Source organism: Alligator mississippiensis, chromosome 11, assembly GCF_030867095.1.
Source record: "Alligator mississippiensis isolate rAllMis1 chromosome 11, rAllMis1, whole genome shotgun sequence".
NCBI lineage: Eukaryota > Metazoa > Chordata > Crocodylia > Alligatoridae > Alligator > Alligator mississippiensis.
The window spans coordinates 47364481-47385655 of record NC_081834.1 but is presented as its reverse complement, the minus strand read 5'-3'; the positions used below and the strand labels follow the sequence as shown (position 1 = coordinate 47385655).

The 21175-nt window shown below is 55.2% G+C and overlaps 1 protein-coding gene across 5 annotated transcripts; it reads left to right on the top strand.

Annotated features, from left to right (window-relative positions):
- Positions 1-938: 938 nt before the first annotated feature.
- Positions 939-20426, top strand: LOC132243813 (uncharacterized). 5 transcript variants are annotated; one of them, XM_059714215.1, is made up of 16 exons: positions 939-3675; positions 4957-5017; positions 8781-8993; positions 12899-13872; positions 14410-15119; positions 15374-15507; positions 15831-15959; positions 16293-16372; positions 16525-16627; positions 16727-16822; positions 17000-17107; positions 17519-17654; positions 18080-18174; positions 18348-18500; positions 19010-19157; positions 19813-20426. In XM_059714215.1, the coding sequence occupies exons 5-16, from the start codon at positions 14411-14413 to the stop codon at positions 19899-19901; spliced, it is 1980 nt and encodes a 659-aa protein (XP_059570198.1). In that variant the 5' UTR covers positions 939-3675; positions 4957-5017; positions 8781-8993; positions 12899-13872; position 14410; the 3' UTR covers positions 19902-20426. The 5 variants fall into 5 exon arrangements, 4 of the variants coding, with proteins under 4 accessions (XP_059570198.1, XP_059570196.1, XP_059570197.1 ...); XM_059714213.1 differs by having other exon boundaries at positions 939-3403; positions 3586-8993; XM_059714214.1 differs by having other exon boundaries at positions 939-8386.
- The last annotated feature ends 749 nt before the right edge of the window (positions 20427-21175 follow it).

The window sequence follows — 21175 nt, the reverse complement described above, 5'->3', positions numbered from 1 at the left end:
CAGACAAGGTGATCTCAACTCTCCATCTGTCTAAAGGATTTTGGCAGATGGCACTGGACCCGGATGCTGTAGCCAAGTCTGCCTTTACCACACCAATAGGGCTATATGAGTTCACAGTTTTACCTTTCGGTATGCGCAACTCTCCTGCCTCTTTCCAAAGACTGATTAATAATCTGCTGCAAGGATGTGAGCAGTTTGCCATGGCTTACATCGATGACATCGCCATCTTCAGTCAGGATTTCGAGTTGCACCTGATTCACCTGACCACTGTGCTAGGTAAGATCAAGCAAGCTGGTCTCACTGTGAAAGCCAAAAAGTGCCAGTGGGCACTATCTGAGGTAGTCTACTTGGGTCATCGTGTGGGTGCAGGTCATATTGCTCCCTTGTGGGACAAGATCAAGGCCATCAAAGACTGTCCGCCTCCACAAACCAAGAAGCAAGTCAGAGCCTTCCTTGGCCTGGCTGGATATTACAGACGGTTTGTCCCTGGGTTTGGAGCAACCGCAGCACCGCTGCACGAGCTGACCAAGAAGGGCAGCCCGGACCCGGTGGTCTGGAAGCAGGGGTGCCAGGAAGCATTTGACACCCTCAAGGCTGCCCTGGTCAAACAACCGATCCTGAAGGCACCGCTCCATGATAAACCCTTCTACGTGGCAATGGATGCCTCTGATGTAGGACTAGGAGCTGTACTCTTTCAGGAGCACCAAGAGACACGGCACCCCGTGGTGTACCTCAGCCGGAAGCTAATCCCTCAGGAGCAGAACCTGTCATCCATCGAGAAGGAGTGCTTGGCAATCGTCTGGGCCCTGAACAAGCTGAAGCCCTATTTATGGGGACAACAGTTCACCGTCCTGTTGGACCATGCCCCACTGCAGTGGTTGCAGACCATGCAAAACACTAATGCCAAGCTGCAGCAATGGGCCTAGCAGCTTCAAGAGTTCAACTTCACTGTCGAGCACATCAAGGGAACCCAGAATGTGATAGTGGATGCCTTGTCACGAAAGGACTCTGGGTAGTGGGTCCTCTGGACTCAGGACTAATGAAAAGATCACTAGTGTAAGACTGCCCATCAGGTTTTATGGTTTCTGTATGTTATTGTTATAACTCGTTTCAGGTTTTAGGTTTTTGTTTTTTTGTTTTTTTCTCTTCTTCTGGAATCCCGTGGGAACTCCCTGACCCAACACGCCCGGACACACGGCCCTGAGAGGCCCCGTGTCCGAGCTTATAAAGGAGCGGGGAGGAAGCGTGGCAGAAATGCCACCGTCTGTGTCCCTCTCCAGAACTCTGTCTCTGCCAGCGCGAGAGGCTGGTGTTGAATTCCCCAGGGCGGGGGATCACAAAAGCCTGGTGCCTCGGGTGTGGATTCTCTGGTCACCTGGGGACGGGGAGGGAAAAGCCCCGCTCACCGGCCCAGGTAGCCAGTGATGCTTTTTAAATTGGTTGGCTAGTGGCCAGCACTGGCAGCTTCAATTGGACCGGGCTGCTGAGGTCAGGAAGGTTATTTAAAGGCCTGGTCCAGGAAGAAGGCAGCCATTAGCCATGCGGTCATCCTGGTGAATCTGAAACTGGGAGAGGAGCTTCACCATCTGAAACTGGCTCTGTCCTCATAACCGCATGCTCCAAGAGTGCCCTGCCTCCCGGGGAAAACTCCAACCACGTCTGGATGATGCGTGTGAGTAAGCTACTCGAGATCCGACTAGATATTTAGCTTACAGTAACTCAGATGTGTGATCAAAAGGCTACCTCAGCCTTGCTGGTTTGCTCTATGGGATCCCTCTGATATTCCTCTGATACTTCCATGATACTGCTCTACCTTTTACCCTTATTTCACCCTACCCCCTGAATCAATAAAGTTCTCCTTGTGACCGCTGTGGGAGACTTATGCTTTGAGGGGTGGGTCTAAATTATGCCGAGGAGGCCCCATATGTCTGTGGACTAAGGGAGACCTTCCTATTAAGCCCCTGACTTGGGGAAGTGCCCCAAGTGCCTGTATTGGGTCATCTAGTTCCCATTGGACGATCAGGCCTGTGTTTTCCAAGGTGCGCAGAGCCAGACTTGAGTCCAGAGCCTTGGATGGTGGCAGCGGGAACCCCAGGCTAGCGGGTGTGCTCCAGGGAAGGGGTCGGCCGGACGGGAGGCACCCCAGGGAGGCACTCGGAGCCTGGAAGGTGGTTGGGCGCAGGGAGGTGGGCGGCTCAATGCAGGAGTGCCCCCTACTGGCCCGCCACAACCTCCCTCTTCAGTGTTTCTCTCTGGTGCCCCGTGCACCTGGCACAAAGTCCCTGATAAGACCCAGCCACCTACTACGGGGGCGGTAGTAGCCGAGGAGACAGCAGAGGGGGCAGCAGCAGCTGATTCCCCCTAAGGTAAGTGGGGCACAGGGTCAAGCGCAGCTGAGGCGGATCCGAAGGGGAAGCCCTTCGGAGCCCTCTTAGTTCGCCCGACAGGGAGCCGCGCTCCCGAGCCGCGCGCAGGCAGTGCGCAAACAGGCGCGCTCTGTAAGGGCGCGCTGGCGTTTGTGCCAGCGTTCGCGTAAGGCGGGCATGAGGTAGCATCGCGGAGGGGCACCTCCAGCAAGCGGAATGCCGCTGCCAGGGGCCTCGCCCTGGCGCTGCCGCCTGCCATGGGCTCTTCTGAGGCCTCCACCCAGACGGAGCTCATGGCGGGGTCGGCAGCCCCTTGCCCCCCTGTCTGTGGAAGGGGCTCAGTGGGGTCCTGGGGGTGGGCCTGGTGGTCCCCCTGCCTGTCCCTCCTGTGCCCGGCTTGGGGCCCTGGAGGAGCAGGTGAGGGAGCTCCAGGCTGAGATGAGCAGGCTGAGGGGGATCAGGGATGCAGAGGACGAAATGGATGCCTATCTCTGTTCTCTGCAGGCCGGGTGCCTGCTCCACAGCCCCCACAGGAGACGCATCTAATACAGGAGTGGCAGAAGGTGTCCCGATCCAGAGCTGCTCGGCCTAGAGTGGTGGCAGCTCCCCAGGTACACCTGGCAAACAGGTTCGAGGCCCTGGCAGCTGTGACGGAGGAAGACAGAGCAAGTGCCTCTGGCGGGGATGATGCCACTCCCCACGCGACAAGGAATGGGCAGGGATCGAACACCGGCAAGAAGAAACACCGGGTCCTCGTCATCAGAGACTCCATCCTACGAGGGCTGGAAGGTCCCATCTGCCGGCCTGACCCCATGACGCGGGAGGTCTGCGTCATGCCTGGGGCTCGGGTTTGGGACATCACGGAGAGGATCCCGGCCTACATCCGACCTGCAGACTGGTACCCCATGGTTGTCATCCATGTGGGAATGAATGACGTGGCCAGGGGAAACCCTAACCACATTAGGAAGGACTTCAAGGCTCTGGGGGCCAAGCTTAAGGAGACGGGGGCGCAGGTGGTATTCTCCTCTCTTCTTCCGGTGAGTAGGCAGGGACGGCAACAGGAGGCCTGCGTTGGCGAGGTCAACCGGCGCTTATGGAGTTGGTGCTACCAGGCGGGCCTTGGGATCCTAGATAACGACCCATGCTTTCGGGCGGGGGACTTGCTGGGGCGGGATGGGCTTCACCTCTCTCCTAAAGGCAAGCGTGTCTTCTCTTCCAGGTTGGCTGAACTCGTACGGCAAGCTTTAAACTAGCCTCGCCAGGGGAGGGGGCCGCAGGAAGATGTGGAGACACCACCCGAGCAAGATAGGTGACACGTACAAGGAGTGCCCAGCTAAGACACAGGGGTCCAGATAATCTTCCTAATCGGGGGGTGGCATGCGCAGCTACGCAAGGCCTTAAATGCCTGTATACCAATGCTCATAGTATGGGGAACAAACAGGAGGAACTCGCCCTCAGAATAGCCTGTTCAAACCCAGACATAGCAGGGCTTACAGAAACGTGGTGGGATTCATCCCACGACTGGGCAGTTAGCATTAGGGGCTATTGGCTCTACAGGCAGGATAGAGAAGGAAGGAAGCGGGGTGTGGCACTCTATGTCAAAGAGCAATACACATCCTCTGCCAGCAAAATGGGGCCAGAGGAGGGGCAAGCTGAAGTGCTCTGGGTCAAGATACAAGGGGGTCGTGGGGAGAGGGATTTAACGGTGGGGGTCTACTACAGACCCCCCAACCAAGGGAAGGAGCTGGACCGGGAATTTTTGGGCCAGCTTGCAGAGGCACTTAAGGCAAGGGATGTAGTTGTCATGGGTGATCTAAATTACCTGGACATCTGCTGGGAGGAGCAGTCAGCCAGGTCGGACCGTTCCAGGAGGTTCCTGGCCGAGATACAGGATCTCCACTTAACCCAGGAGGTGCACGGTCCCACCAGAGGAAATGCCCTGTTGGACCTGGTCCTGGCCACAGGCAATGATCTGGTAAGGGGGCTCCAGGTCCTTGACCACCTGGGTGATAGTGATCATCGCTTGCTGGAATTCATCATCCAGCGCAGGGTGGCAAGGGCCTGCAGCAAGGCGGTAGCCCTAGACTTTAAGAGGGCCAGCTTCAACGAGTTGAGGAGATTGGTGAGAGAGGTGCTGGGGTTCTTGAGGGCAGGGGAACTCAGTGCCCAAGATGAGTGGTCGTTCCTTAAAGAGACGATACTCAGGGCCCAAGGGTGACGATCCCAACAAGAAGCAAGGGAGACAAGAGTGCCCAAAAGGCCCCCTGGCTCACCAAGGACGTCCAGGAATGCCTGGTTGCCAAAAAGGTGGCATACCTGGTGGAAGGGGGGGGGCGATCTCCAAAGAAGAGTATACCCCCACTGCTCGGGCCTGTAGGGGGGCTGTTAGGAAAGCTAAGGCAGACATAGAGCTAGGACTAGCATCCAAGATCAAAGATAATAAAAAGTCCTTTTTCAAATATATAGGGAGGATGAAGAAGGCACCGGGAAATGTGGGGCCCCTGCAACATACGCTGGGCAATCTGGTGGTTGCGCCAGAGGAGAAGGCAGACCTCTTTAACAAATTCTTCACCTCTGTTTTCTTGTGCAGGGACCGGGACTCCCCCACCGTGATTCAAGACGGACTCGAGGGGAACTCCTCCAGACCTAAGGTTGATGAGGACTGGGTTAGAGTGCTTCTGGAGGGGCTGGACATGTTCAAATCAGCAGGTCCAGATGCTCTCCACCCCAGGGTGTTGAGGGAGCTAGCAGGGGTTATTGCAGGGCCCTTGGCATGGCTTCACGAGCGCTCGTGGTGCTCGGGCCAGGTGCCAGATGATTGGAAGATGGCCAATGTGGTCCCCATCTTTAAAAAAGGGAGGAGGGAGGACCCGGGCAACTATAGGCCCGTCAGTCTTACCTCAATCCTGGGGAAACTCTTTGAGAAGATCATCAAGGAGCACATCTGTGATGGGCCGGCATCGGGGATGATGCTCAAGGGCAACCAGCACAGTTTCATTAGAGGCAGGTCATGTCATACCAACCTGATTGCCTTTTACGATCAGGTCACAAAAGCATTGGATGCAGGTGTCGCCGTAGATGTAGTCTTTCTGGACTTCAGCAAGGCCTTTGACACTGTCTCCCACCCCATCCTCATTAAAAAAACTAGGCAACTGTGGCATTGATGCCTACACAGTCAGATCGAGTGCAAATTGGCTGAAGGGTCGTACTCAGAGGGTAGTGGTGGACGGGTCATATTCAACCTGGGCGGAAGTGGGCAGCGGAGTCCCCCAGGGCTCGGTCCTCGGGCCCGCACTGTTCAATTTCTTTATCAGTGATTTGGACGACGGGGTGAAAAGCAACCTGTTCAAATTTGCTGATGATACCAAAATTTGGGGTGAGGTGGACACGTTAGTAGGGAGGGAAAGACTGCAGCAAGACCTGGGTAGGTTGCAGGGGTGGGCTAAGAAAAACAGGATGTGTTTCAATACTGACAAGTGCAGGGTGCTGCACTTGGGCAGTAGTAACCGGCAGCACACTTATAAGATGGGAAACTGCCTTCTTGAGAGCACGGAGGCAGAAAGGGATCTTGGAGTCATCATTGACTCCAAGATGAACATGGGCCGACAATGTGAGGTCACGGTCAGCAGGGCTAACCGGACCCTATCGTGCATCCACAGGTACATCTCAAGTAGGTCCAAGGAGGTGATCCTCCCGCTCTACGCAACACTAGTCAGGCCACAGCTGGAGTACTGTGTCCAGTTCTGGGCACCCCACTTCAAGAGGGATGTGGACAACATAGAGAGGGTCCAGAGGAGGGCCACCCACATGATCCGGGGACAACAGGGCAGACCCTACAATGAGAGGCTAAGGGACCTGAACCTGTTCAGCCTTCTCAAGAGAAGGCTGAGGGGGGACCTGGTGACTGTCTATAAACTCACTAGGGGGGACCCGAAGGGTTTGGGGGGACCTTGTTTCCCTTAGCGCCCCCCGGGATAACAAGGAATAACGGCCACAAGTTGTTGGAGAGTAGGTTTAGATTAGACATCTGTAGGAACTACTTCACAGTCAGGGCGGCCAGGATCTGGAACCAACTTCCAAGGGAAGTGGTGCTGGCTCCTACCCTGGGGGTCTTTAAGAAGTGGCTTGATGCCTACCTGGCTGGGGTCATTTGAGCCCAGTTTTCTTCCTGTCCAGGCAGGGGGTTGGACTTGAAGATCTACAAGGTCCCTTCCGACCCTACTTCTATGATTTTGTGTTAACCTAAGGTCCTACAGTATCAGAATGGTCTCTGATGCCTTAACATCTGTGTCGCTGAAATTTCCTCTGCTAGATGAGTGCTTTCCCCTTTCTCCCACAGCACTGTATTTCATCAGGATCATTACCTAATAGCATTCTGCTGAGTTTAGCACTGAATCAAACATCCATTTTTGGACACATGTGTCTCCTTTTAGCCTAATCCTGTCAGGGATGAATTTTAATATTTATACTGGGAAGTGAATTTATACATCCAGGGCTTCTGAAAGTAATCTAGAAGAAATATTACAATTGGTTTTAACCATTTTGGACTCTTGATGTTGAAAAAAGGTTAGGCCCAGGGCATATTTTGTGTATTAAATACAATTCTTTCATTCAGTATCCAGATTTTTCCTAAAAGTCTCATTAGGTGACTGGAGGCCTTAGAGATGACAAGGAACCTCAGCAGAGGAAACCTTTCTATTGCTGGATTTAAACTCCTTTTATTTTTTACCAGTCACCATGGTATTAACGTGATGTGGTGGAGACAGAAAGGGGTTTTTTTAATTTATAATCATTTTAAATATTTATAACATTTCTGAAACACTTATTGAATCTGAAACAGCTGGAGGAAAAGATCTGTTTCTTCAAAAGCCACCATTTGCATCTTCCCAGGCAATAAGAAAAAAACCCTTAATTTACCTTACAGTCATCCAGCCAATCTGCCTGCATCCCCCTTCACCCCACAATCACGGAGTGATAAGACTGAATAACCCCGATGTTTCTAGAGCTGAGAAAAAAGGGTATGGGGGGAAAGCAGCTAGGAATAATCTTCCTCCAAAGATAGCCTCTGCTAGTTTAAGGGCAGGAGATGCAGTCAGACCCTCAAAGATGTAGGGGATCTAGCACACATTCCCTGAAGCCCCATGCTGGGAAGAAAAATGGCTCATGGCCTGCGGGATTGATTCTGTATCTGGGTGTGGAAAAGCATCCTATGGAAAGGGGAGTTGTTCTGAGAAGCAGGTTTGATTGGGGAAAGTGGCTGAGATTGGGTTTGAACTTAGGTGGACAGCTAGACGATTAGAAGCAGGATGGAGGCTGGAGGTAGGGGGTGTGAATTGGCGTGTACAAGAGACCCTTGCCATTCACGGATTTGTGATTCGCAGTTTCGAATATTCGCAGTGCGCCATGCCAACCCACGCTTTCTCCCCGTGCAGCGTGATGACACTGTTACTGCGCTCTCATGATACTTTTACATTTAGTACGTTGCAGTATTTCAGCATTAATCCATACCCTTAATCATGGCACCTAAAAGAAAAGCGAATGATAGTGCAGCGAGTGCAGCGAGGATCCAGCCTATTTATCCTAATCTACTATCAGTACAGCACAGTATTCACAAATTTCCCCATTCACGGGGATCTCTAGAACATATCCCCTGTGAATGGCAATGGTCTCTTGTATCAGCATTAGGGTAGAGTGGAGACAGATTGCTTTAGCACAGAAGCAGTTGTAGTAGAGGGGTGTGGGCATGGGGGTGAGACAAAGTCCATGCAGTAGTGCACAAACCCAAGGTACTAGTTGAATCTGAAAATGTTTATTTCTCAGTCCTTTTATTTTCCAAGATCAATGAAGGAGCAGAGTTGTTGAATGTGGGATCAGCAGACTGTGAAATTTTAACGCAAAACTGATGCTAATAATCATAAATGAATCACAACCCACCATCATATTGGCCAAGAGCATGAAAATCACCATTGCAACATTTATCAAGCACCTGCCAACCCAGCAGCTGAAACTACTTCCCCAGGGTAAATAATTGCAGTCCCCAGGCACTGACCCAACACACAAGAGATTCAATGTCCAGCAAAGAGACAGAGCTGCCAGCCCATGTGGGTATGACAAGATTACATTATTGCCCGGGTCCTAGGGGTACAGCTGGGTAAAAACAGATTAATTTACAAGGTTTACTTGAATGTCTCTCTGTTCATTTCCTTCCCCATTTTACAGCAAAAGTATTGTTCCTCTGCTAAAGCTTACTGCTGCTTCCCACTAACTTAATTTAGGCTAACCCTGATTTTTGTTTGGCCTCTTTAGGGGATAAATAGTGAACTACCAGTGGCAAGGTTTCCTCATATCAGAGCCTTGTATTATGGTCGTAGTGCATGCATCCAATTTTTTGCTGCTTTTTCTTACGCTGCGTAGCAACACCTGCAAACCACTTCAATCCGCGCAGCACCTCCCTGAGCGAAGACAACCTCCCCAACCTTACCAGGAGCCCAGCGGCTACAGAGAAAAGCTGCAACAGTACCAAAGCCACCACACAAGTCAATGACCGACAAGTCATCATCCAGTCTGAGCCATCCTCCACAGCCACGTCAGCCTCTGCACAGAGGAGCAGCCTGAGAAACCTCATGGGTGAAGACCTTGAACATCTTCTTCCATCCCTGTCTTGCAAAGGGCTGGGGAAAGACCAGGAGCCACAAGTTTGTGGTCCTCAGGTTGCCAAGTGGAGGATGCTCTTGTATGGATGGCATTTGTGACCTCTGCCTCAGGGCTTTGGCCAGTCACCGTTTGGGGCCAGGAAGGAAGCTCTCCCTCCCCGTCCATCCACAGAACTAAACTCTGTGAGCTCCTGAGGCAGCTCTCGGAGACCATAAAAACTAGAGAGGCGGTAGTCATGGGGGACCTAAACTTCCCAGACATCTGCTGGGAGACACAGACAGCAAAGTCCCACTGTTCACGCAGGTTTCTAACCTGTGTACAGGGCCTCCACCTGACACAGGAGGTACACGGTCCCACTAGGGGGAATGCCTTCCTGGATCTGGTATTGGCAATGGGGGATGACATGGTAGGGGACCTACAGATTGGTGGCCATCTGGGGGACAGTGATCACCTAATAATAGAATTCTTCATAAAACGTCGAGTGGGTAAGGTAACTAGTAGGGTGAAAGTGCTAGACTTTAGGAAAGCTGACTTCAATGAACTCAGGCGATTAGTCAAGGACACACTGCAGAGTAGGAGTTTTGAAGTGATGGGAGCCCAAGAAGGGTGGCTGTGCCTAAAGGAAATGATCCTTCGGGCACAAAGCGAGACGATCCCGATGTGAGGAAAAAGAGAGAAAGGGAAGCAAATTGGAATCCCAGGCGCGTGGACAGAGGCCCGGGGGACATGGCGGTGCCGCGGGGGGCTGCGGTGCTGGGTGCGGGTGACGGAGTTGGTCCCCGGGCGTTGCCGCGGCAGCGTTCATATCATCGCGGCGCCGCGGGATTCCAGGCAGTTGCCGGCGGAGGCTGGAGCGGTGCTGCCGGGTGCCCGGGGTCTGCACAGACGGGTAAGTCGGCTGCGGAAACCGCTGCCCCTCTTGTGCCCCCGCCTGAGGGCAACGCGGGTGTCGAGAGGAGGCCTCTTGCCCAAGGGGGTTTTCATAGATTCATTCATAGATTCATAGATGCTAGGGTCAGAAGGGACCTCAACAGATCATCGAGTCCGACCCCCTGCATAGACAGGAAAGAGCGCTGGGTCTAGATGACCCCAGCTAGATGCCTATCTAACCTCCTCTTGAAGACCCCCAGGGTAGGGGAGAGCACCACCTCCCTTGGGAGCCCGTTCCAGACCTTGGCCACTTGAACTGTGAAGAAATTCTTCCTAATGTCCAGTCTAAATCTGCTCTCTGCTAGCTTGTGACCATTATTTCTTGTAACCCCCAGGGGAGCCTTGGTGAATAAAACCTCACCAATTCCCTTCTGTGCCCCCGTGATGAACTTATAGGCAGCCATGAGGTCGCCTCTCAACCTTCTCTTGCGGAGGCTGAAGAGGTCCAGGTGCCCCAGTCTCTCCTTATACGGTTTGGCCTGCAAGCCCTTAACCATACAAGTGGCCCTTCTCTGGACCCTCTCCAGGTTATCCACATCCCTCTTGATGTGCGGTGCCCAGAATTGCATGCAGTACTCCAAATGCGGTCTGACCAGCGCCCGATAGAGGGGAAGTATCACCTCCATGGATCTGTTTGTCATGCATCTGCTGATGCACGATAAAGTGCCATTAGCTTTTCTGATGGCTTCGTCACACTGCCGACTCATGTTCATCTTTGAGTCCACTAGGACTCCACTAGGACTCCAGGATCCCTTTCCACTTCTGTGCCACCCAGCAGGTCATTCCCTAGGCTGTAGGTGTGCTGGACATTTTTCCTCCCTAGGTGCAGCACTTTGCATTTCTCCTTGTTGAACTGCATTCTGTTGTTTTCTGCCCACTTGTCCAACCTGTCCAGGTCTGCTTGCAGCTGTTCCCTGCCCTCCGGTGTGTCCACTTCTCCCCACAGTTTTGTGTCATCTGCAAACTTGGACAGAGTACACTTCACTCCCTTGTCCAAGTCACTGATGAAGATATTGAAGAGTATCGGTCCTAGGACCAAGCCCTGAGGGACCCCACTGCCCACACCCTTCCAGGTCGAAACCGACCCATCCACCACGACTCTCTGGGTGCGACCCTCCAGCCAATTCGCCACCCACCGGACTGTGTAGTCATCCAAGTCACAGCCTCTTAACTTGTTCACCAGTATGGGGTGGGATACCGTATCGAAGGCCTTCCTGAAGTCTAAGTAAACGACGTCAAACCCTACTTCTGCGTCCAGGCGTTTTGTAACCTGTTCATAAAAAGAGACTAGATTAGTCAGGCATGATCTACCTGCTACGAACCCATGCTGGTTTCCCCTCAGCATAATTTGTCCTGCCGGGCTCTTGCAAATGTGAGCCTTGATAATTTTTTCAAAGACTTTGCCTAGGATGGAGGTGAGACTGACAGGCCTATAGTTCCCCGGGTCTTCCTTCCTCCCCTTCTTGAAAATGGGGACCACATTGGCCCTTTTCCAGTCCTCTGGGACCTGGCCCATGTGCCACGAGTGTTCAAATATTCCCACCAGTGGCTGTGCAATGATGTCAGCCAGTGCCTTCAGCACCCTCGGATGGAGCTCATCCGGGCCTGCTGACTTAAACGCATCCAGTTCTTCCAAGTGCCTCTGCACCATCTCAGGGTCTATGCGTGGCAGTCTGGCGCCTTGCTGCTGCCTCTCTACAACCCCAGTGAGAGACTTGTCGTGCCCCTCGCTTAGGAACACTGAGGCAAAGAACTCGTTGAGGAGTTCAGCCTTGTCCCCCCTGTCCGTCACCAATTGCTTCTGCCCATTCAGTAGGGGTCCTATTCCACCCTGGGCCTTCCTTTATATCTAAAAAACAATTTTTTGTTATCCTTAGCTTGGGATGCCATCCTCAGCTCCGTGGTAGCTTTGGCCCATCTAACTGCCTCCCTACAAGCGCGAGCAGAGGAGGTATACTCCTCTTTAGTAATCTCTCCCTGTTTCCACTTTTTATATGCCCCCCTTTTAGCGTGTAGGCTTCTCTGGATTTCTCTGGTCAGCCAAGGAAACCTCTTGGCCCCTTTCCCCCTTTTTCCTCGCATTGGGATTGTCTCCCTCTGTGCCTGCAGGATCATTTCCTTAATGTACAGCCACCCTTCCTGGGCTCCCATCTCTTCAAAACTCCTACTCTGCAGTGCTTCCTTGACTAATCGCCTGAGTTCATTGAAATCAGCTTTCCTAAAGTCGAGCACTTTCACCCTACTAGTTACCTTACCCACTCGATGTCTTAAGATGAATTCTATTATTTGGTGATCACTGTCCCCGAGGTGACCACTGATCTGTAGGCTTCCTACCATGTCATCCCCCGTTGCCAGTACCAGGTCCAGTAAGGCATTCCCCCTAGTTGGGACCATGTACCTCCTGTGTCAGGTGGAGGTCCTGTACACAGGATAGGAACCTGCGTGAATGGTAGGACTTTGCTGTCTGTGTCTCCCAGCAGATGTCTGGGTAGTTTAGGTCCCCCATGACTACCGCCTGGGGTTGTCGGAGTCAGATGTGAAAGAGCCGCGGGGCCGGCGCCCTCCTGCTCCTGGACGAGGTGTCCCAGGGGACGTGGCCTGACGGGGTGGGATTTGCACCAGCACCACCAGCGATGGGACCCGGAAGGGCAGTGGGACCCGATCCTGCAGGTTGTGTTCAGCCAAGAGCGGGCAACAGGTCTGTGCCTTTCTCTCAGGGGTGGTTTGTGCCTGTATAAAGCCTGGAGGGAGGAAATGGAGCTGAGCCCAGCCAAGCTGCCCCACCGCAGGCACCTGAAGATGGGGTTTTTCCTCCTTTTTGAAGAAGGGCAGAATTGAAGCACAAACCCAGATCAATTCATTTCATCTTTCAAATCACAGTCCAGGAGGATGAGTAAAAATTTCCTCCATGTTCATGTAATATTAATGTCCCATCTTGTTTCCGTTAGTAATCATCAGGCGCTGTTTGGAGATTGACAACAGAACTGGTTTCGTGGAGGATTTTGCTCTGCGATCTCTCAGCCCGGAGTGAGCAGGTCAGGATCGGTCTTTGGGCAACGCTGCTGGAGGCACCGGCAGGGGTCGAGCTGGGAGGGGAGCGAGGGGCTCTTGCGGTTTCAGGCCTGTGGCCCGTGTCTGGAGAAAACGTGAATCATCAAGACGGAGCTGACAGGACCCTGCCCTTGGCATGAGGGGCTGAGTAACGCTCCCTGCAGTCATGTGTGTAAGACGCAGAAGCTGGGCATGCTCTAGATGCCACCCCGTGCCAAGGCCGTGATAACAAATGTTTCTCCTTTAACGCTGCATGTTTTATCTCCAATTCAGAACATCTTTTCTAGTGCTGGTGTTGCACCTCTTCCCAAAGCTACCCGGGACAGGGCTCCCTTTCCCACCAGGACGGCTGGAGCACGGTGCACAGCCAGTGTGGACTGGACCTCAGTTACAATCCACTTAAAGCCACCTGTCTTGATGGCGCAGAGCAGGACACTTGGTCTTTCCTGGGTACCAACATACATGGAGTAAAGCTGCAGGCACAAGCCAGTAGCGCCTGTGATGTGGAACAAGGCCAGCGCAGGGTGGCAGGAGTTTCTGTTGGATGGCAGGAAAGGACCAGGAAGGGAAGATAAGGGAAGAAGAGGGGTCCTGGCATGGGCAAACAGAGAGGGGAAGGGGCAGGAGGGAAGAGAGGTGTAGTTTTGTTTTGGGGGAAGAGGCGGTGCACGAGGATGGCTTCCAACAGGATGGCATAGTCCCTTTCAGGGGTAGGTGTCCCCCCATCGACGGCAGCGACTGCAGCTTGAGGCAGCGAGGGACATCCATCGGAGGAGAGGCAGGAGACCTAAGTCCCAGAGCCAGAAGGAGGAGTGCGGCGTCACCAGGGCCCGTGAGCACCCGCCCAGCAGCGCTCCATCCCCCGGGGCAGGTGAGGGGCCTGCAGCGCCGCAGGGGCTTCCCACCTCTGTGCAGGAAATGTAGAAATGGGCAGAAAATCCACCCCCTGCAATGTGGGCCCACAGCCCCTGGTGCTCCCTCTCACCACTTCCAGCGGGTTGGAGACATCCCCAGGTGCTGAAGCTCCCCACCCTTCCCAGCCCAGCCAGTGCTGCCCAGACTGAGCGTGCAGGGAGCCCCAAGCCGTGGCGCTGCTGGGCTCCTGCAGGTCCCAGGCAAGGGCCCCTGTCCTCCTCTCCTTGGCATTCCCGACTCCCAGGGGCCTCAGCCCATGGCCAAACATGTGCTGAGGGGAGGAGCATGGAGCTGTGTGTTCAAACCAGCTGCAGGTCTTGCACCCTGAGCCCAGGGCTCTCCCCACCTTCCAACCCTAGTGACAGGGAGGCTGTGGGCATGGCTCTAACCCAGGGTAAATCTGCCTGTGTCCTGGATGAGCGGAGGAGGGGGTGGATGAGTGTGAAGAGGATGCTTTGAAGCCCAGTTGATAATTGCCCCTGTTCGGTGCCAGGATGGACAGGCTGCGGCGAGTGCTGAGGAGGAGGTCGGCCAAGGTGCTCTCCATGGGAGAAGAGAGCAGCAGGGAGCCTGGACAGGAGGATCGGGGCCCCACCTGCCGTGACGAGGAGGGGCCCATCAGGGCAAGGACGTGGCTGTGCCCTATCTGCTGCCAAAGAAAACTGGCAGCTCCCAGCGGCAGGGAAAAGGAGGCAAAGAAATCAGCCACCTCCAAGTCCAGATGGAGGTGGCCGTGGGTGCGCCTGGGCAGGCGGGAGCCAGCACCATCTCAGTGCCAGGCTCCCGAGGAACCGTGCAGCTCCCCTCCTGGGTCATCGGGCAGCCTGGAGCCCAGCCCTGCAGCCCCGCAGCAGGAGGCAGCCCCGTGCCGAGCCGGGGATGAGGGCCCAGCCGCCCTGGGGCAGGAGCTGAGCCAGGCCCACAGCAGCCGCTGCCTGAGCCGCAGCTCCTCCTGGGATGACTGGCACACATCCCAGGAGTCCGGGAGCACCAGCCCCAGCACCACCACCTCCTCCTCCTCCTCGGACCCTGAAAACTCCCTGGAGGCCCAAAGCACGAGCACGAGCAGCAGCTCCTCCTCAGAGGACACCGATAGCTCGGAGGAGTCCAACACCACCACGTCGACCAGCAGCTCCTCCTCGGAGGACTCCAGTAGCTCCCTGGAGTCTGGGACCAGCCCGGCCCCCGTTGCCACCCGCACAGGTGAGGGGAGCCGCTGGGACCGGAGGTCTCAGCACCTTTCACTAAGCGAGGCCACTTGGACCCTCCATGGGGCTGGGCAGGGGGATCCTGGCCAAGGTGAGGGGGCTGAGCCGCACACCTCCCTGGCACGTCCTGGGGCAGGCAGGGGACCCTAGTGCTGGTGGTGGGAGCACGACACCATGTCTTCCCCCAACACCCACTTCCCTTCCCCTCGGGGCACACGAGTGACCCTCTCCCCTTTCCTCCCTGTGCAGTGATTCCCAGCCCGGCCGGCGAGGAGCTGGAGGAAGAGGAGGAGGATGAAGAGGAGGAGGAGGAGGAAAATGGAAGGTCCCCGGAAGAAGCTGCCCTCCTCCTTGTGAAGAAACACCTGCAGGACCCAGGGGAGGTATGAAACTGCCCCAGCGGAGCCGGCACCCAGCCAGTCCTCCATTCCCCCATGCAGCCCATGGCAGGAGGTCAGCCCCTGGGACCCAGAGCCCGCAAGGGGACACACTCAGCCCAGGGGCGCTGCTCGAGGTGGGTGTTTGTGAAGCCCCAGCTGGGTCCCTCCCTCCACGGACACTGCCCTGCTCTTTACAATGCCTGCCCCGAGGAGATGCATCTCAGCACCGTGGGGGCAGAGGAGGCCTGAGTCCCACAGGGGGTTTGCGGAGGAGCAGGAGGCCCCTGGCTAAGAGCCTGCTTTAGCCCTGGTTTCGCTCCTGGTAGATGCTGGACGGGAAGGACAGGCAGCGCTTCCTGCTGGCCATCATTAGCCTGACCATTGCTGCGGACCAGAGCAGAGAGGTGGCTGTGGAGCTGGAGGACCTCAAAGTGGCCATGGTGGAGAGGATCGTGGTGAGTAGCACGGGATGGTGTGGGGAGAGGGAAGGAGAGGAAATAGGGTCTCGTAAGGCCAGGAAGGAGGGTGAGGTGGGGCAAGATGAGCGGGAGAAGGGCAGGTGTGCCTGGGCCTGGGCAATCCTGCATCTGGACGGCAGGTGAGGGTGGGATCAGGAGAGGTTTGAATGCCATGCTTGCAAGGCCGTGGGAGGCAGAGGGCCAGCCCAGCTGGGTGGGTGGGTGGGAGGGGGCTGGTTGGGATCCTGCTGCCTGCGCCTGCAGCACTGGGTGGTCTCCCGTGGGGGATGTGGCTGATCCTTACCTCCCCGTCCCCTTTGGGGCTCACAGGACCTGATGGAGACCATCTCAGTGGAGGCCGACCGAAAACACATCCTGGCGTACAGCATAGACGCCATCCGCTGCCTCAGGTATGGGGACCTGTGCCCGACTGTCCTCGCTCTGCCATGGGCCAGGGGGATCCCCGCTGCTCAGCCCAGCTTTCCAGGCTGTTTCCTGCCCACCCCAGTGCCACCGCCGCCCCGCATAGCTCAATCTGACGCAGGCTCCTCTCTCCTCACAGCGACCCGAAGCTCAGCCTGGAGCCAGTGCTGGAGTTGCGCCTCCTGCGGGCCGCCATTGAGAAGAGCTTCCTGGCCATACGGCGTGAGACCCATCGCAACCAGGTAGGTCCCCCTGCCACTGCCATGTCCCACAAGCTACCCCCTGGCAGGAAAGGCCCCAGTCTCCACGGCACTGACCCTCGGGTCTGCCTCCCCTTCCAGGTCATGCAGCGACTGTACGAGGAGTACCTGGAGGGCCTGCTGTGCTGCGTCTTGTCCAGCGCCCCCAGCCTGGGCAAGCTCTACTCCATCTGGGAGGTGAGCACCATGCAGAGGGGCTGGGCTCGGGCCGGGACAGCTCCTGCCCTGTGCACTGCAGCAAGCCTCTCTCAAAGCAGAAGCCAGATGGTCACCTGGGCCCTGAGGAGGATGCTGCCAAGGGTGCTGGGTTTGGCAAGGCACAGGCCCATTGATTTTAACATCTTCCTCCCACAGCACCTTACATCATGGATTGAGGCGCCGGATGCCCAGCACCGTGCACTGGGCATGAAGATCATGACCGGTGCCATTGCCTTTGTTGTGCAGCTCCTCCCACAATTTGAGGTCAGTGAACCCCGACCCCAGCATCCTGGTCCCCTGCCTTTGCCAGCGCGCTCTTGGGAAAGTGGGGTCAGAGCTGGACAAGGAGCTTCACTCCAGGGCCTCAGTGGTGCCCCCTGGCACTTTACGGGTCTCTTTTCCATGGCCTGCTCTAGGCATGGTCAGCCCTGGACATGAGGCCTACTAGCCCTGGAGCATGAGGCACCGGGAGTGATCCTGGGGCCCCGAGCAAGTCCCTGGGCTGCAGGTTCCCATGGGAAGAGAGGGGTGTCATGCTCTGGCACTGTGGTCTCTGCCTTCCTGCCCTCCTGCTGGGTAATGCGGAGACGTGGAGAGAGAGAACTGTGCCTGGGGATGTACTGGGGAAGGAAGGTGGGACATGCATGAACTGCCCGCTCCTCTCCCCCTGCTTAGGGCTCCCCTGACATACCGGAAGTGGGGGACATGGCAGCCCGCCTGGGTCTGTCCATCAATGACCCGGAGGAGACCATCAGCTGCAAGGCCAGGGCGTGCATGTATTTGCTCGCTCAAATCCTCCTTCATCAGAGGGGTAAGGAGACCCAGCTGGACTACAAGGCTCCGATGCCAGCAGTTTCCCTCCAAAACCCTGGTCCCAGGTGCGGGGCCAGACGCTTTGTCTCCATCTGTCCGTTTCCAACCTGGGAACAACTCAGGGTATTGGCGTTAATGATTTGGGCCTCTTCACCTCAGCACCCAGCTCTGGCCCTGCAGCCTGTGCTAATGTACCCATTCTTGGTTTCCCATTGGGGAACCTGGAAGCCCAACCCCAGGCCCCCAGCCCAGACTGGTCCCAGCATGTCTGGTCCGCATTGGCTCACTCCTGCCGAATGATGACCTCCCTGCTGGGGCCCTGCCCTTCATGGTGCCATAAGGGCAGCCAGAGGCTCACTGGGTGGACATTGAGCACCAAAGCTAGGATGGCAGCTCAGAGCCATGTGTCTCCACTTGTCCTAGGCCAAGACATGCGAGGGGCAGAGGAGCTATGGTGCAAGCGCCAAAACAAGCAGAGCCAGGTCCAGAAGTACAGGGACCTGGCGAGAGTGGGAGAGGTGAGGATGGTGTGATGAAGGGGTGCAGAGAACGGCCTGGTGCTTGTCTCCAGCTGGCAGGGGTCTTCCTGCGGTGGGTTAGAGCCTTGCAAGTGTCCAGGGCGATGTGGTGCCAGCCCCAGAGATGGAGCCTGTGTGTGGGATGTGCCAAGCCTTGTGTTCTCCTGTTTCAGGGGCTGAGAAACATCTTGCTGGAGGAGCAAAGGAGAGCTTTCCTGCAGAGGGCCCTTCATGCAGTTCACAATGGACCGATGCACATCAGCCAAGCTGGGCTAATCTTTCTGTATGCCATCCTGGGGGAAGCCGGCCGCTTGATGGGGCACAAGGTCAGCAGCCACATTGGGGAGTGCGGGGAGGGAGGAGAGTGAGCTCAGGGCCCCTTGCCTCTGCCACGTCAAGTCGTTGTCGTCCCATCACGATCTGTTGTGTGGGGACAACACGGAGCAGAGAGAGGTCACTACACACTGGAGTCTGAGCTCTGGCTCATGGTGGGGTCCATTTGCACCTCACAGACTAATTTAATTAGTGACCTGCCCCTGTCTGTAAGGTGGCAATCTCCCTTCCCTTCTGAGCAAACTAGGCTCTAGGAGAACGGGAGGCCTGCCAAGTGCCTTGGAGAAAGGCACTGCCGCTATACCCCATTGCCCTGGCCCGCCAGCACCTGTCTTCTCCATGACTCTCTGAAAAAGGTCCCTCCGGGAACCTGCCCCCATTTCCCTAGGTTGTTACCAAAACCCCTTGGTCTCAGTCCAGTCCCTGCCACATGACCCCTCCCCACATCCCCCGTCCTTCCTGGGGGCAGCAGAGGCTCTGATTGGCTATTGTGCCACTGCAGGAGAAAGAAATCCCCATCAGGGTCGTGAACAAGCTGTTTATCATCACTGGCTTGAAGGAGCTGCCTAAAGATCTGCAAGGGCACAGCCTGCTGGTCACCTCCTCCAGCGCCCTCGCCTCTCTCCAGCCGCCCACGCTTGCTCCTGCAGGTACTGTCCTGTCCCCTCTGCCCCTGGGGAGCAGGGATCAGTGGGAAGGGACGGGGAGGCTCTTGGCACTAACACAAACCTGCTCCCTGCTGCGTGTGGGCAATTCTCCCCTCTGCCCTAGAGAGTCCTGTCGTAGCGTCCGTCCTCCACAGGTCTTTCTTTCCTCTCAATGGCAGGACCCTTTCCTCATGCCCTGCTGCCCCTGGGGAAAGCTCCCCTCTGCCCCGGGCGGCATGGGTGGGCCTGCAGGGTGTTGCCATCTTTCATGAAGGAGCCCCGGGACCTCTCCCAAGTGGCTGAGCCACCTCAGGACAGGGGGGACCCTCTGCCTCCTGTTAAATGCTGCTGTCACTCCCACAGTCGGAGACCTGCTTTCCCTTGCTTGTAGCTCTCTCAGCCATGGCCTTTTTGGGGCTGGGGTTGTCCATTCAGAGCATCTACCTCATCTTGAACGTGGCTGGGCAGTGATGCCTAAAGACGTTCAGCTTCTTCCAGGCAGGAGGCTAAGCACAGTCTATTGTTTTTTCCTTCATTCAGGCTTCAGGCCTTTGAGTCCCCGGAAAGCTCCCAGTCCCCACTTCCTCACATCACAGCCTTGTATCACAGTCTCAATGCATGGATCTGATCTTGTGCTGCTTTTTTTTACACTGCGTAGCGACACCTGCAGACCATCTCCACCCTGACAGCCCCTCCATGAGTGAAGACGACCTCCCCAACCTCACCGGGAGCCCAGCGGCTACATAGAAAAGCTGAAACAGCGCCGAAGCCACCACACACGTCACCGACTGACAAGTCGTCATCCAGTCCGAGCCGTCCTCCACAGACAAGTCAGCGTCTGCAAGAGAAGCAGCCTGAGAAACCCTCATGGTGAAGAACTTGAACATCTTCTTCCAGCCCAGGTTGCCAAGTGGAGGACGCTCTTGTTGTGTGGATGGCATTTTGTGACCCGTGCCTCAGGGCTTTGGCTGGTCGCCATTTGGGGCCAGGAAGGAATTTTTTCCCCCTTCATTTATGGAACCAACTTCTGGGGGTTTTTCGCCTTCCTCTGAGGCATCGGGACATAGTCAGACCATCCCGGCGTCTGTTCTGTTAGTAGCCTGCCTTTGAATCCATCGAGGGCCATTCAGGGAGAGAAGAGAGCAAAGGCATAAACAATGTGCACTGTTAAACATAGATTTAGTGTAATATGTAATGTTGAACATAGATGTTATAGAACTTAAGAGTAGATGTAAGATAATAAAGTTAAGCTTTAGTTTTCTTTTCTTATAAGTGTTGGTGTTCATCTCAAATTCCTGTGTGAAATACAAGCTCATGACGTGCAAGGAAAGAAAGAAGACAAGATGATCCGCTGCTGTAGAAAACAGGGTCTACGACACACAGGAGAAACCTGGCATGTTTAGCTCAGAAAGTCAAGGTTGAGCTGTCTGAGAAGCTGCTAATACTGTTCAATGGGAAACCACCTTCATTACTCAGCAAGTCATCCTTAAGTGGTCAGGGAGGTGTTTCAAGAAAGTTGCAACGGGAAAAGCTATCTCTGCTCCAGGTTGCCAAGGTGCTTTGGGTAGATGTGATATCTCTTAGGAGATATGGTTGGATAAAATGTTCTCTGCAAGGTTTTGGGGACAAACCCCCGCTGCCACAACCACAACCATTCTCCAGGTTGGTCTTTCTGTCAAGAGCAGAGGGAGAAATAGAAGAGAGATGCGGGGAGCGTGTTGCAAAAGCAAAGACACCGTGGTGCTGAAGGCACTCAGTGGGGTGTGAAAGGCCCAGCTGTGAATTGCTGCTAGAACGCAGGTTTCTCCGGAGTCTTTTCCTTGCAATCAGCAGGGCCTTTTGGTACCCAGTATATTTTTCTGGTGAAAGCACACTGTACACAAATACACACCAACTGCTGAGGCTTCCTTGGCCTGACAAAGGGTTTTTGAACCCGAAAGCTTGCTTAATAACTGTTCTCCAACCATTTGGGTTGATCTAATAAAAGAGATCAAATTCACCCAAGGAACCTTGTCTGCCTA